We start from the raw sequence: 14553 nt of genomic DNA, 5'->3' as shown, positions 1-14553 counted from the left end.
TTCCAATGGGGTATTTTACATTTTCCAGTATTTTTTTTTCATTCTTCTGATTTTGTTTGACTGATTTTTGATGTCTCATAAATCATTAGCTTCCACTTACCCAATTCTAATTTTTTGAGGAATTATTTTCTTCAGTTAGCTTTTGTAACTCCTTTTCCATTCTTCAGTGGATTTTGTTTCCTATGTAGCCAATTCTATCTTTTAAGGAATTGTTTTTCTCAGTCAGTTTTTTTTCTCTACATTTTCTAAGCTGTTGGCTGTTTTTTTTTTAAATCATAATTCTCCTGTATAATTCTCATTTAAAAATTTTATCTCTCTTATTTGATTTTTAAAATCCTTTTTGAGTTCTTCCAAGAAGACTTTTTGGTTTGAGACCAAGTTATATTCCCTTTTGAGACTTCACATGTAGATACTTGGAAAATGTTGTCCTGTGCTGAGTTTTAGTTTTGATTTTCCCTGTCATCATAGCAGTTTTCTATGTTCAGGTCTCTTTTTGGATTTCACAGGGGGCACTGTTCCTTGATTCTTTTATGGAGGGCGAGGGACCTGATCACTGCCTTTCCACACTGTGGCTTCTGGGACTGTTGGCTTGCTCACTACACTGGGGTGGCCTGCCTAGTTGTACCTTTTATGCTTTGGGTTCTAGGACTCCCAATTTTCCTTCTGTGCTTGGCCTGAAGGCCTCACAGCTAATCTGCTCTTCCACTAGCCTGATGAACCAGGACCAAGTAGCCTTGGTTGCTGACATGTATTGTGGCTAAAAGTCTCTGGCTGGTTTGCCAGCATGTCGTTTGCACTGTATCATGCTTGTTTTTACCCCAGTGAGACAGACCTTCCCTGAAGTTCCAAGTTATCTTTGGCTAGAAAATTGTTTCACTACCCCTTTTGGTGGATCACTCCAGAATCCATTTAGAGGATTAATTTAACGTTATTTCTGAGGGAAACCATGGAGAACTCAGGCAACTTCCTGGCATCTCACTGCCATCTTGACTCCACCCCTCACACGTAATATTTTTTCTTAATAGAATGAAATACATTTTAAATACTAACTATAGTTACATATCTGTGAACAAAAAAGTATTAGTCAATTTCAATAGTAACAATACCTACTAGCAAGATATGATTTTGTAACTATGGAGAACTCAGAGATGGAGAAACTCTCCTTATTAGTGCAGATCAGCACATAAAGTCTTAGAGAGTTGCCTAACATGGTGAGAAGTGAAACTACTTATCAATGGTCACAAAGGTAATATTTGCCAGAGGCAGCTACTGAAGCTATATCTTCTTGGATTTGAGACTAACATTCTATTCTCCACATTACACACTATTTCATATTGAAAAAAAAAGGCTATAAAAAGTTATGATCTTCAATACTACAGGATAGAGATGTACCAATATGCATGAGAACAAAATGGATTCAAAGTCAAATGAATGATTTTGCTGGAAAAACATCAAAATGATTGCTTTGCTATAGAAAATAAAGTTGTCCCCTGGGGTCTTTTTTGTCTCTGGTACAATCTTTGCATTGACATAGTCTATTGTAGTGCTATCAAAATTAAACAGAAAGAAGAACTACTGAACATTACAAAATTGATCACTGCAGATGCATATTGACTTATAAAATCACATATTGGGGTGGTTGATGAGGCAGTGAATAGCACACTAGGGGTGGCTAGGTAGTGCAGTGAATACAACACCGGCCCTGGAGTCAGGAGTACCTGAGTTCCAAGTCCGGCCTCAGACAATGAACACAAAAAACCTAGCCATGTGACACTGGGCAAGTCACTTAACTCCTTGACCTACCTCCCCCTTCCCCCCTGAAAAAAGCAAAAGGAAGGAAGGAAGGAAGGAGGAAGAAAGGCAGGAAGGAAAGCACATATTAACATTGATCATGTCCTAATACATTTTTATTTATTTTGTAAATATTTCCCAATTACATTTTAGTCTAGTGGGCAACACTTGGTTTTGCTGCAGGCCGCAGTGCAAGACTAGACAAATCTGACCTAGTGGATTGAACAGAAAACTTGGATTCTCAAATTTGCCCCACAACTTACTGGCTCTACTAACATTTCTAAACCTCAGCTTCTCTATGTGTACAATGGGGACACTGGGATTTGTTGTACAGTTGTCTGACTCTTTGTGATTCCACTTGGAGTTTTCTTGGCAAAGATATTGGAGTGGTTTGCCATTTCCTTGCACATTTTACCTATGAGGAAAATGAGGCAAAAAGGGTTAAGTGATTGTTAAGGTTCACAAAGTTAATAATTGTCTGAGTCAAAATTTGAACTCCAGTCTTCCTGACTCCAGGCCCAGCACCCTATTCACTGTGTCACCTGGCTGCTACAGTTGAGATATTCTGAAAAAAAATTCTCTAGTAGAAAGAACTCCTCACCTTTCAAATTCCATTCACAAAGATCTTCTCTGGAGGAGTTTGCCTATGCATGGCATGTGAGTTCATCTACTAAGCAATTTTAGTCAGCAAAAAAAAAAAAGCCACTTAACTGGAATGGGAACAAGAAAAAAAGTCATGATTTTATTATCTCAAATGGATTGGATCTTTGATTCTAAGTGAAAAATATACAATGACAAAACAAGGAATTTGATAGAATTTATTAAATGGGAAATTATACTTTTTGGGCATCAGGATGGTTTTTAATCACTGACTACAAATTCTCTTGCACCTAGTAACTATTTAACAAATTCTTTTTGAGTGGAGGTTATATACAAGAGTTCCTTACTCAACATTTCTTCAAATATTTTAGGAAATACAATGTTGGTATGTGAAGGTTCATGTCTAGAGTTACAGAGCTCAGATAGGTACTGGAGGAAACAAAGTGCTAAGGCATCACAGGGCAGGCAAGACCATGAATAACCATCTCCTTTATCTAAAAAAATTTAGGCTGTATCTAAATGATTCATAATGTTTTTGCATTTTAAGTTGTGTATACATGATACCAAATTCATAAGAATTGAAATGAAAAACTTGGTCAATAACATGCATCTAGGAGAAAAATCATAATTTTTAATGACATTTTTTAGTTTTCATTTTTCTTCTGGCAAGATGGAAACATAAACTAAGTGTGCTTGTAACTCTGTGGTCATAAAAAGTCATTCACTGTTCATCAATGCCAGTAAAACAGTTTCAGAAGTTGAGAAAATGCCATTCTCTCCCCATCTTAAATGAGGCATCAGGGTATAATTCTTTAAGTGAAGGAAATCTCTGGAGGAAGGCTTTAGCAGCATAATGACTGGATAATAAAGTCCATTGGTATCTTTACTGTTACTACAAAATAAATGCGCAAGCAGGTTTGTCTTGAAGAGACAACAAAAGTACACTAGAATTTATTCCTTCTGGGAAAAGCAAAGGCTTATTTTTCCTGAGGATTGTAATGAAGTTGGAGTCTAAATTCTGCAGTTCTTTCTCCCCTCCAAGGCTTCCTCAAGAGGGTAATTATTGGTAAACAGACTCCACTCGGACACTTGCTCTGACCATGATAGAACCATTCGGTTCACTGGGCAGTAACAAAACTGCTTTTCCTATTCAACATTCTTTCTTACTCAACTGTGAGCAACCTATTTGTGCACAAACAAGGGCAGAAACCAGTTCATGAATACTTTTTGGAGAACTAGACTGCCTTGGAAAAAACAAAGGATGAATTTGAGGGTAGTGTCATCTACACATCTCTATGTAGAATGGTTAAAATGAATTTTTGTCCTGTGACACATAAATGTCTCTTCAATGATTGCTTTTGAGTCACAGTTTTTACTAAAAATCATAGGATTCATATAGATTCAAAGCTAAAAAGGGCTTTGGAGGTCATATAATCCAATCTCAATCTTTCATTTTACTGATAATGAAACTAAGGCCCAGAGGGGTTTAGAAATTTATCCAAAATCACACAGGTAATAAGTGGCAGAAAAGACATTTAAACACTGGTCCTTCAGCTTTAAATTCTAGCTACTTCTTGTTGTTATCATTGATATAGTATATATATATATATATATATATATATATATATATATATATGTGTGTGTGTGTGTGTGTGTGTGTGTGTGTGTGTGTATGTATGGACTTTAGAAGACCAGTGTTAATGGTTTAATTTCTACTTGAAAATTTAAACTGATTTCCAGTTCAGAAAACTCATGATGCTACAGATTATAGCAGATGAAGAATTGCTTACTGTTACTATCAATGAATTGATAGCATGAATCTGTTATAAGGAAAACACTGTGTAAGGCTCTAGAGACATGAATATAAAATTGAAATAGTTCATGCTTTCAAGGAACTGAGTTTTATTGGGAAATATTTAGGTCATGACAATCAGTAAAGACAAATTGGGATCCACATCCTTATGTAATGGACAATTATCTATCCCATGATGCATATGATCTGTACATGCTTAGTACTTAATAAATGAAATCCTACATAAGCAACCATAAGTCTAAAATTTATTTATGTAGTATTGTATATAGCACAACCAATATGAGTATTCAGGAACAAATATAGTAATATTTCAGAATCAATATCATATAACAAATTAGAACAAAGAAGACATGCTGAATATCATGATGACATTAACTATAAAAGGTTGTTGTGAAGATTAAATGAGATAAAGTGCATAAAACAATTTAGAAATATTAATGCTCTTTATAAATATTTTATGCTAATGTTATTGTGTTGTTATTGTACTTTGTACATTTAATGGTCAAACCCCAGCTGGGGGACCTGTGGCCTTGAGGCCATATGGGCCCTCTAGGTCCTCAAGTGTGGACCTTTGACTGAACCCAAATGGAAGGCCACACTTAAGGACCTAGAGGGTCCCATTTGGTTTCAAGGCTGTAGGTTTCCTAACCCCCCCCTTCACAAATCCATTAAATATATTCCTAGTATTTTCTAAACTATAGAATTTGACTACTTCAATCTTCTCATGACAAAGTAGAATCAATTATCCAGTGTATGTGAATCATCTATAACTATTGTGTCAGATTTCTTATTAATTTTCAGTATATACTTTCTTCCTAAAAATATACTTTTTCCTCAGTAAATATCACATAAATACCAGGATCCCTGGTATCATTTAATACCTATTTTAGGTGATGTTTTTAAAATACTTATGGAAATGTTATTTTCCTGGCATAAAAAGAGTAATTTGATTCTGGAAGGGCCATATGAGACAAAACATTGGGCTTTAGTCATGAGATTTGACTTAAATCCAGTTCTAATTCCTAACAGTTACATAACTCTAGTCACATCATTTAACAACTCAGTCTCAGTTTCCTTACCTATAAAATGAAGAAAATAATACCTGAGATAGTTCATTGGCATGTGAAAAAAATACTTTGTTTTAGATTTTTCTTTTGGCTTTTTGGAGGGAAAAAGGTAGGGCAACTGGGGTTAAGTGACTTGCCCAAGGTCACATGGCTAGTTTTGTGTTAAGTGTCTGAGGTCAGATTTGAACTCAGGTCCTCCTGACTCCAGGGCTGGTGTTCTATTCATTGTGTCACCTAGCCACCCCAGAAAAAAAAAGTACTTGGAAAAACTTTATTTTTTTTTCCTTTTATTTTATCTTTCTCAATTACATGTAAATTTTGACATTCATTTAAAAATTAAGTTCCAATTTTTTTTTACCTCCCCACTTGCTTAATTCCCTAAGAGGGCAAACAATTTGATATAGATAATACATATGAACTTCTGCAAAACATATTTCCATATTAACCATGTTGCAAAAAAAAGACAAAAACCCCAAGAAAAATAAAGAAAAAATTAAAAAAGATATATGTTTTAACTTGCATTCAGACTCTCTCTGGAGGTGGAGAGTGTCTTGGATCATTGCAATGATCAGAAGAGCTAATTTACTCATGGCTGATCATCATACAATATCTCTGTTACTGTGTACAATGTTCTCAACCTGCCCATTTCACTTTGCATCAGTTCATGTAAGACTTTTCCAGATTTTTCTGAAGGCATCTTGCTCATCATTTCTTATAGCACAATAATATTCCATCACAATCATATACCACAACTTGTTCAGGCATCCCTGCTTGATGGACATTACCTCAATTTCCAATTCTTCACCACCACAAAAGAGCTGTTCTAAAATATTTTTGTACAATAAGGTCATTTTTATTTTTCTTTGATCTCTTTGGGATACAGGCCTAGCAGTGTTATTTCCAGCTCAAAGTATATGCACAGTGTCCTAGCTCTTTGAGAATATTTCCAAATTGCTCTCTAGAATGGCTGAATCAGCTCACAACTGCACCAACAGTGTCCCAATTTTCACATATCCCCTCCAACAAGTCATTTTCCTTTTCTCTCATGCTAGACAAATCACAGGTGTGAATTGTTACCTCTTAGTTGTTTTAATTTTTTTTTCATATGAATATAGATAACTGATTTTGTCTTCTGAAAATCACCTATTTATACCCTTTGACCACTTATCAATTAGGGAATGACTGGTATCATCATAAATTTCACTCAGTTCTTTATATATTTGATAAGTGAGGCTGTTGTCAGAGAAACTTGCTATAAATCTCCCCTGCACCCCAGTGTCCTGCCTTCCTCCTAATCTTTGCTTCATTGGTTTTGTTTTTCAAAGACTTTTAAAAATTTAATATTATCAAAATTACCCATTTTACATCCCACAGTGCTCTCTATCTCTTCTTTCATCATAATTTCTCCCTGTAGCTACACATCTGATATGTATAACTTTCCATATTCTCCAAATTTACTTATGATATCATCCTTTATGTCTAAATCATATACCCATTTTGACCTTATCTTGATATACAGTGTGAGATGTTGGTATATACCTAGTTTCTGCCAAATTGCTTTCTAATTTTCCCAGAAATTTGAGTCAAATATTAATTTCTTGTCCCAAAAGTTTGGATCTTCAGGTTTATCAAATGCTAGATTACTATGGTCATTAACTACTGTATATTATATATCCAATTTTCTTCTACTGCTCCACCACCCTATTTCTTAGCTAGTAGCAGATTATTTTGATGATTTCCAGTTTGTAACATGCTTTGAAATCTGGTACAGCTAGGCCACTTTCCTTCACATTTTCCCCCTTTGATACTCTTGCTATTCTAACCTATTTTCCCTACCAGATGCATTTTGTTATAACTTTTCTAGCTCTTTTTCACCTCTAAATTTTATGTTTTGGAATTCATTCCATCATAATTAGCTCAGATACATGCCCTTTATCTATGTATGTACTCTTTTACATCTCCCTAAAAGTAAACAAAACAATTTTCCATACAGGTATGTAAACAGTTTAATATTATTAAATCCCTTATTATTTCTCTTTTATGTTTTTACCTTTTATGCTTCTTTTGAGTTTTGTATTTGAAAGTAATTTTTTTTCATTCAGCTCTGGCTTGTTGAGAAAAATTTCTAAAATACTCTAATACTTTCACTAAACATCTATTTTCCCCTGGAAGATTATACTCAGTTTTTCTGGGTAGGTTATTTTTTCCTAGTTATAATCTTAGCTACTTAGCCTGAATATCATATTCTAAGCCCTCTTCCCCTTTAATATGGAAGCTGCTAAATCTTGTGTGATCCAGGCTGACTCCATGATGTTCGAATTATTTGTTTCTAGGTACTTGCAACATTTTTTCTTTCCCCTAGAAGCTCTAGAATTTGATCATAATATTCCAGAGAATTTTCATTTTGAGATCACTTTCAGGAGGTGATAAGTGAATTCTTTCAATTTCTATTTTACCTACTTGTTCTAGGATTTCACAGCAGATTATATATATATATATATATATATTTGAAATATGATAGCATTATTATAGCTTTCAGGTAATCCAGTAATTCTCAATTATCTCTTCTCAATCTTTTTATTTTTCCCCAGGTCAGTTGTCTTTTTCCTTGAAATGTTTAATTTTTTCTTCTATTTTTTTCACCCTTTTAACTTTTTTTGATGTCTTCTGGAGTCATTAGCTTTTACTTGCCCAATTCTAATTTTTAATTCTGGAAACCACCACAGCTGCTGGTGATCTGATCCAGCCAGTGGTTGGTCAGGCCTGCCCTGGGGCTAAAACCTTGGGCTGGCACAGGGCCAGGCTCCTAGAGTACTGTGCTGGCTACCTGCTCCTGGCCCACTGGAAGGTTAGCTTCTTTGTGTCATTTTGTGGGTTCTGTAGTTCCAAAGTTTCTTCAGAGTCACCTTTTACATGAATTGGTGGAGGTGAGAGCCGAAGCCCCGCAGAAGTCCTGTTTCTACTCTGCCATCTTGACTCCGTCCCCCAATTCTAATTTTTAAGAAATCATTTTCTTCAGTGACATTGTGTACCTCTTTTTCTTTTTAAGGAGTTAATATCTTCAGTTAACTGTGTGCCTCTTTTTTATTTGGTTATTTCTGTTTTTTAAGCTTTTCTCTTCAGTGGATTTTTATACCTTTTTTTTTTTTTACCATTAGGCAAATTTTTATGTTTAGAGGCATTATTTTCTTCACATTTCTTTTCCCAATTTTTCTTCTTCTGTGACTTGATTTTTAAAATCCTTTTTGAGCTCTTCCAAGAATTCTTGCTGTGCTTGGATTCAATTCATGTTTTTCTTTTAAACTTTGCATGTAGTTGTTTTGACATTGTTTTCTTCTTCTATGTTTGTCTTTTGACCTTCCCTCTCATCATAGAAGTTTTTTTTTTTTTATGGACAGGTCCTCTTTGTTATTGTTGTTGTCTGCTCATTTTCTAGCCTATTTACTGACTTTGAACTTTAAAGCTGGGCTCTCCTCCTGGTATGGAAGGGGCATTGTCGCAAGTTTTAAGTTTTTCATGAAAGCTCCCCAAATTGCTACTATTGTAGCCACTGACCCAAGATCTGTTGATACTGTTAGAGTGTAGCCTGTACTGTACTCCAGGCCCAAACATTATCCTGGTGAAATTGACCTTTCCAACTGACTTCCTAAGTTATCACTATCTAGAAAATTGTTTTACCCCAATTTCTTATTGACTCTGTCTCTCCAGAATTCCTTTTGATGTGGTATTTTCTTTTTTGCTTTTTGGAGTGGGGAAGACAGGGCAATGGGGGTTAAGTGACTTGCCCAAATCAAACAGCTAGTAAGTGTTAAGTGTCTGAGGCCAGATTTGAATGAAGGTTCTCTTGATTCCAGGGCCGTTGCTCTATTCACTGTACCACCTAGCTGCCCCTCTGATGTGTTATTTTAAAGTAGTTTGGAGGGTAATTTTGGAGAGTTCAGGTGAGTTTCTGCCTCTATTCTGCCATCCTGGATCCTCCTCCACTATGAAAAACTTTAAAGGAAAATGGAAATGTTTATTATGATTTTTTTTACTATTTGTATTATTAATACTTTGATTTGTACTCACATCAACTCAACATAGCCTGTGTTCAGGGAGTGGGAGTTGTCAGAAGCAAAGTAGATCAAATGAGAGATAATCTAAAACCAAGGGCTTTTGCTGGCAGCTATGTATGGTTGTGTAGATGAGTCACTCCAGTCCTGAAAAGAGTTCTTAAAGCTATTTGTTAAAACTGTTAAGACTCTTTCTCTGTGGAAAAGTGACTATATAGCTGTTGCAATTCAATCTAAAATCAGCAGATGTTAGCTGAGAACAGCATATTAGATAACCAGTCTGTAGTTCTTCCATTTACCCTATATATGTCGTATACACACACACACACACACACATACAATACTTATAAATTTGTGTATACATGCACATATAAAGCATATCTGTGTGTATACATATATACATGTGTGCATATACACACATACACAAACACATGCATAAAAAGATATGTATATACACACATTTTTCCCTCCCTAGAAAGTGAGCTCCATGAGGGCAAGGGCTATACTTTTGCTTTAAAAAAAAATCCTGGTATTTTGCACTATTCTTGGTAGAGAGTAAGTGTAATAAGCAAATATAAAATCTTGTAGACTAACACAGAGTCCCAAATGAGAGTAATGCATACTTATAAATAACAGTTTTCCTTTGGGATTAGGATGATCTTGGTTCAAATTCCAATTCTGACACTAATCAAGATGATGACTTGGTCAAGTAATTTAACCCCTACATTACTTAGGCAACTCCCTGATACTTATTTACTTGATCATAGATGAGGCAGCAATTTGTAATGGAGGAGAGAGTTCCCACCCAAACAAAATCATAAACCCTTCCATAGCAATTAAAAAATAATGAGACTATACAATTATACTGGTGTGTAAGGTACATTGGAAGTAGCTAATCATTTGTCAAAAATAATATATTCATGTTTTTTCTATTTTGTTGCTTAAAATATGCATGCACAAAGTCTGTTTTCCCAAATCTTTTCAAACTTTAATATACAACTGAAGCCACTTGAGAGTCTGATAAAGAAGACAGTTTTGGGATTGGAAACTTATTCTAGTTGGATAGAATTAGGTCATGTCAATGTAATCAGAAATAAATCTTTAAAAGTTGAATAGGGTATTTTTGGTTATTTCATTGAAGAGATGGCCTCTGTTCATTAAAATTATTGCATTTCTGATTTTTATTACTTGCACAGGAATTAATAATTGTGATATTCTAATAAAAGCATTAAAATAAAAAGAAATTGGCTCAGTGATTGCATATACTGTTGGTTATAGAGAGAATGAGTTTGACAAAGAGCCCCTTAAATTAGTAGCAAATATGGATTTCTTCTCTGCTCTTTAGTTGCATGAGAAAACATGTAAAATATAGATTCTTATAGTGAAATTTTTATTTCACATACTTAATCACATTTCTCCAACAGGATAAATTGGCATATTCAGTAAAAGAAAAAAGATGTGCTGAAAAATCTAGTTGGTATTTTTATCCACAAATAGGCATTAAAATGCATTGTTGAGTTCTCAGTATTCAATCCAATAACAGATTCCATAACAGGTCACAACTATGACTACTGTGAATACAAACATAGAAAGGTAAAACTTTCCTATGTCTACAGCCTTCTAAACTACAAGTCTACACAGGGAAATTAAATAACTAGGATTTAATTGTCAGCTGGTTTCAGATCACTTACCTTAAAGTTATATTCCCATTTACCTGCATACTTACAGAAATAAAAGAAAAATGGAAAAATATCAATGACTAAATATAAGGTTCAAATGGGAATTTCAGCAAATAATCATTAAAATGTTTTTAATCATAACAGATATTTGAGTTATATAAAAAACTTTTATTGTCAATAAAAAAAAACCAACTTCTTTGCTACAACTGGATTTCTATACCAGATCCTCTCAATCTACTTTCTTTACCACACGAAAAACAGGGATTATTTTTAGAACCTTATTTTTTAAAATCTTGTTGCTTAGTGTTTGTTGAGTGTATGTGTGCTGTACTAAATCCAGATCTTTGTACTGTACTGAGTTGCCTGGATGCTCACAAAGAAATGTCATTATCTGCAATTATTGCAGCAAAATATACATTTCAAATGGGTTGGAACAGATTTCCACTCCTCTTCAAACTGAGAAAACAAGGAGTCCTCAACAGAACAGAACACTGGGAATGGCAGGGCTCTCATTATAATCCAGTACTCAACCTTACCCCATCTCAACTGCATCAGCAAATGTATTTTTTTTCCTTTTTGGAATCCACATATACCATTCTAGGTTCCAGAGCAGTAAGGTATACAAAGTATTTACATTAGGTTTCAGAAAGATAGGAACCTCATAGCATTTTAAAGTGGAGATAAAACAGAAACTTTTCTGAAAATTTATTTCTCAATGGAATTTCTAGTGGTCTGAACTCAAAACAGTGAGGTTACTTTTTATTATTCCTTCTCCCTGAACTGCTACTCTCAATTTCAAATGTTACCAAGTTCTATTGATTCTTTCACATAATATCTCTCAAATATGTCATCAACATTCTCCACAGATTCTTATACCTTTTTACCTTGGAGGTTATTGTTTTAGCCTCCAAACTGACCTGTTTACCTCCAGTCTGCCTCTTTTCAAATTCATTTTTCATGCAGCTACTAAAAGTAATCCTTGTAATACAATTATCTATGTTGTTTCCCTGTTAAAAAAAAATCAGGGCTCCCTCTAGGATAAAATACAAACTCCTTAGTTTAACTTTGAAGACCGAGTGCAATATTTATTCATTCATTTATTTATTTATTTTCCCCTAGTTTCTGTCAGACCCTATGCTAGGCACTGGGCACTAAACGATAAAAAAAAACCAAACCAATTCCCACTGTCTGGAATGTTGCGTTCTACCTTTCTGATGCTAAAGATAATCCTGAGTCTAAAATGACAAAGATTCATTTATCAAAAGAATGTATAAAGGAAACAAAGTGGTTTTGTGAATAAAACACAAGGGAAGACATAGATAGGACATGTGGGTTCTACAATTAAAAAAAAGTTTATACTGTAAACCACTAAATTGACCCTTTCAGTCTTATAAAACATTATTATGTTCATGCACTCTCAATTTCTAACTAAACTGTACAGTTAAGTAGATTTAAAAATATCTATATCACATTTTCTTGGTTCTATATATTCACGACATGCTTTGAATATGCTCCTCCACAACTCTACTTGCTTAAACATTTTCCTTTTATCAAGACACAATTAAGGTGCCACATCATTTATGAAACTCACAGATTTTCTCCTTGATGTGATCATTTCTCCTTAAATTTTCTTAACAAACTTTGTCTTATTTTCTCTTAATGGGATTCTACCTTGTATACTTGTTGAATCCCTATTATTTTGTTATAAGGTCTCTCTCTTTCTGTCTCTGTCACTTTCTCTCTATCTCTGTTTCCCTGTCTCATCACTGAATCACCAACACCTAGCATGGTGTATATAATAAGCTCTAACAAATATTGAATGGAAATGAATTGAATATATACTTTAAAACCCAGATCTAAGGAATAAAGTGTCCAACTATTAGCTTTGTTACTTAAGAAAACGGTATTAATAAAGAGGAAAAATAAGCCTTTTAAAGTATGTTTCTAGCCAAATGTTCATTCAAATGCATTCAATTTAAAAGGAGATGCAATTAGATAAGTAGCTAATTATCCCATGAATATATACAGCTGAAGTTTTAAGGAAATTAGGCCATATTGACAATGTGGTTTTGAAATTGTTTATTTACCTAAATAGAAAACATTTATTGTTGAACATTCTTCCAATTACTAAGAAAAGCAAGCAGTGTAAGTGAGCAGGGGGCTTTAAAATAAAAAGAAAAAAAATCACTGAGTAAGTCATTTCAAGCTTTGGGGATATTATTCTTTGGAAAAGTTATTTAATCTTCATCAATTGTTGTAGTTGTAAGACTCCTACCATTACCACTTTTCCAAATTCCTTTCAGGTAAGTAGCCCTGGCTAATTCTAAAAATACAGAGATCAAAGGCAACTAACTGATTTCATGTGAACTTCCATGAACTCCACTGGGAAGTCCCTGCAGTGTTCCAGGGCTGGATGTAATCAACATAACACCACCTGCAAATAAAAGCATCTTGAGAAACTCATCAGTCTATCTTACATCTAAATGTGAACTTTATGTTCTCTAGGACAGTGGCTGTCAAGCTCAAATAGGAACAAATTCTTGTGGATGAAAATGGATTTAGAATACCACAAAGTATGTATTACCTATATTTTATTGTATATTTAGTTAGCTAGTTAAATAGTTTCTAACTGCATTTTAATTTGCTCCAAGCTGCAATTTAAAGTTTTGCTACTAACTTGTGGACTATATCAAGTTGTACATCTCTAAGATATTGGCAAATACCTTTGGTAAGGATTGGTCTCCTGTTTTACATCTTGTTTGCTATTGATACTTAGACTGCTAAACAAAGTTATCATTCTGGTTGCATCTGTCAAGGAATCTTGCAAGATCTTCTTAACATCTGCTTACTAAACATTAAGAGTGGATGGGTAGGGGCGGCCAGGTAGCACAGCAAGTAAGAGCACCGGCTCCAGTGTTGAGAAGACCTGGAGATCGAATCCCGGGCTCAGACACTTAGCACCCACCCAGAAACAACTGGCCGTGTAACCAAGTTACTTAACCCCGATTGCTTAAAAAAAAAAAAAAAGAGTGGATGGGTAAAAAAATCATTTAATACATGTGCCAAGTCCGGAATGCAAAACAAAATGAAGGCAGTCTCTCACCTCAAAGAGCTTGTTTTCAAATAATAGGAGACATATATAGGGAAATGGTGGCCAGATAAGTTAATTTTGGTGAGTAAAGTTACATGATGATGAGTAAAACAATAGAAGAGTTGATTGACATACTCTTCCCAGAAGCAATGACCATATTTACTTGATTTGGTTATAGAACTGGAAAGCAAGAGGATGAGGAGGGTGCCACACATGACAGCAAGGCAGTTGGTGAAAATAAGGTCAAAAAATCTAGAGAAATGTTGTTGCAGCAACTGGCCTGAGGTAGTGGACCACAGATGACATTCATATGAATCAGAACCTTGGGGGTTCCAAATTGGGAGTCCTGTTATTGTTTGTCATTCATTTATAAAGAAACCCAATGATATATTGACTTGTATGTAAATTGTATTTAAGTGAGGTAAAGTTGCACAAGTCATGAGTCTCACTATCTCTTTTT

General features: G+C 34.6%; 1 protein-coding gene across 5 annotated transcripts in view; it reads right to left on the bottom strand.

Moving 5' to 3' along the window:
• The window catches only part of GALNT13 (polypeptide N-acetylgalactosaminyltransferase 13), an 812973-nt gene that overhangs the window by 16830 nt on the left and 781590 nt on the right, over positions 1 to 14553 (bottom strand). Inside the window, exon 12 of one of the 5 annotated variants that reach the window (XM_069080113.1) lies at positions 13072 to 13436. The exons of the other annotated variants lie outside the window; for them this stretch is intronic. Within the exon in view, the coding sequence (XP_068936214.1) occupies positions 13422 to 13436 (15 nt within the window). The 3' untranslated portion in view covers positions 13072 to 13421. Of the gene's footprint in view, positions 1 to 13071; positions 13437 to 14553 lie in introns of those variants that run through there. 5 annotated transcript variants of the gene reach the window in all.

Source organism: Petaurus breviceps, unplaced genomic scaffold, assembly GCF_028583685.1.
Source record: "Petaurus breviceps papuanus isolate PSGF00001 unplaced genomic scaffold, PetGlider_PUasm1.0 91133, whole genome shotgun sequence".
NCBI classification, from domain to species: domain Eukaryota; kingdom Metazoa; phylum Chordata; class Mammalia; order Diprotodontia; family Petauridae; genus Petaurus; species Petaurus breviceps.
Note: the sequence above shows the minus strand (reverse complement) of the source record. Positions and strands in the feature narration are given on the sequence as shown.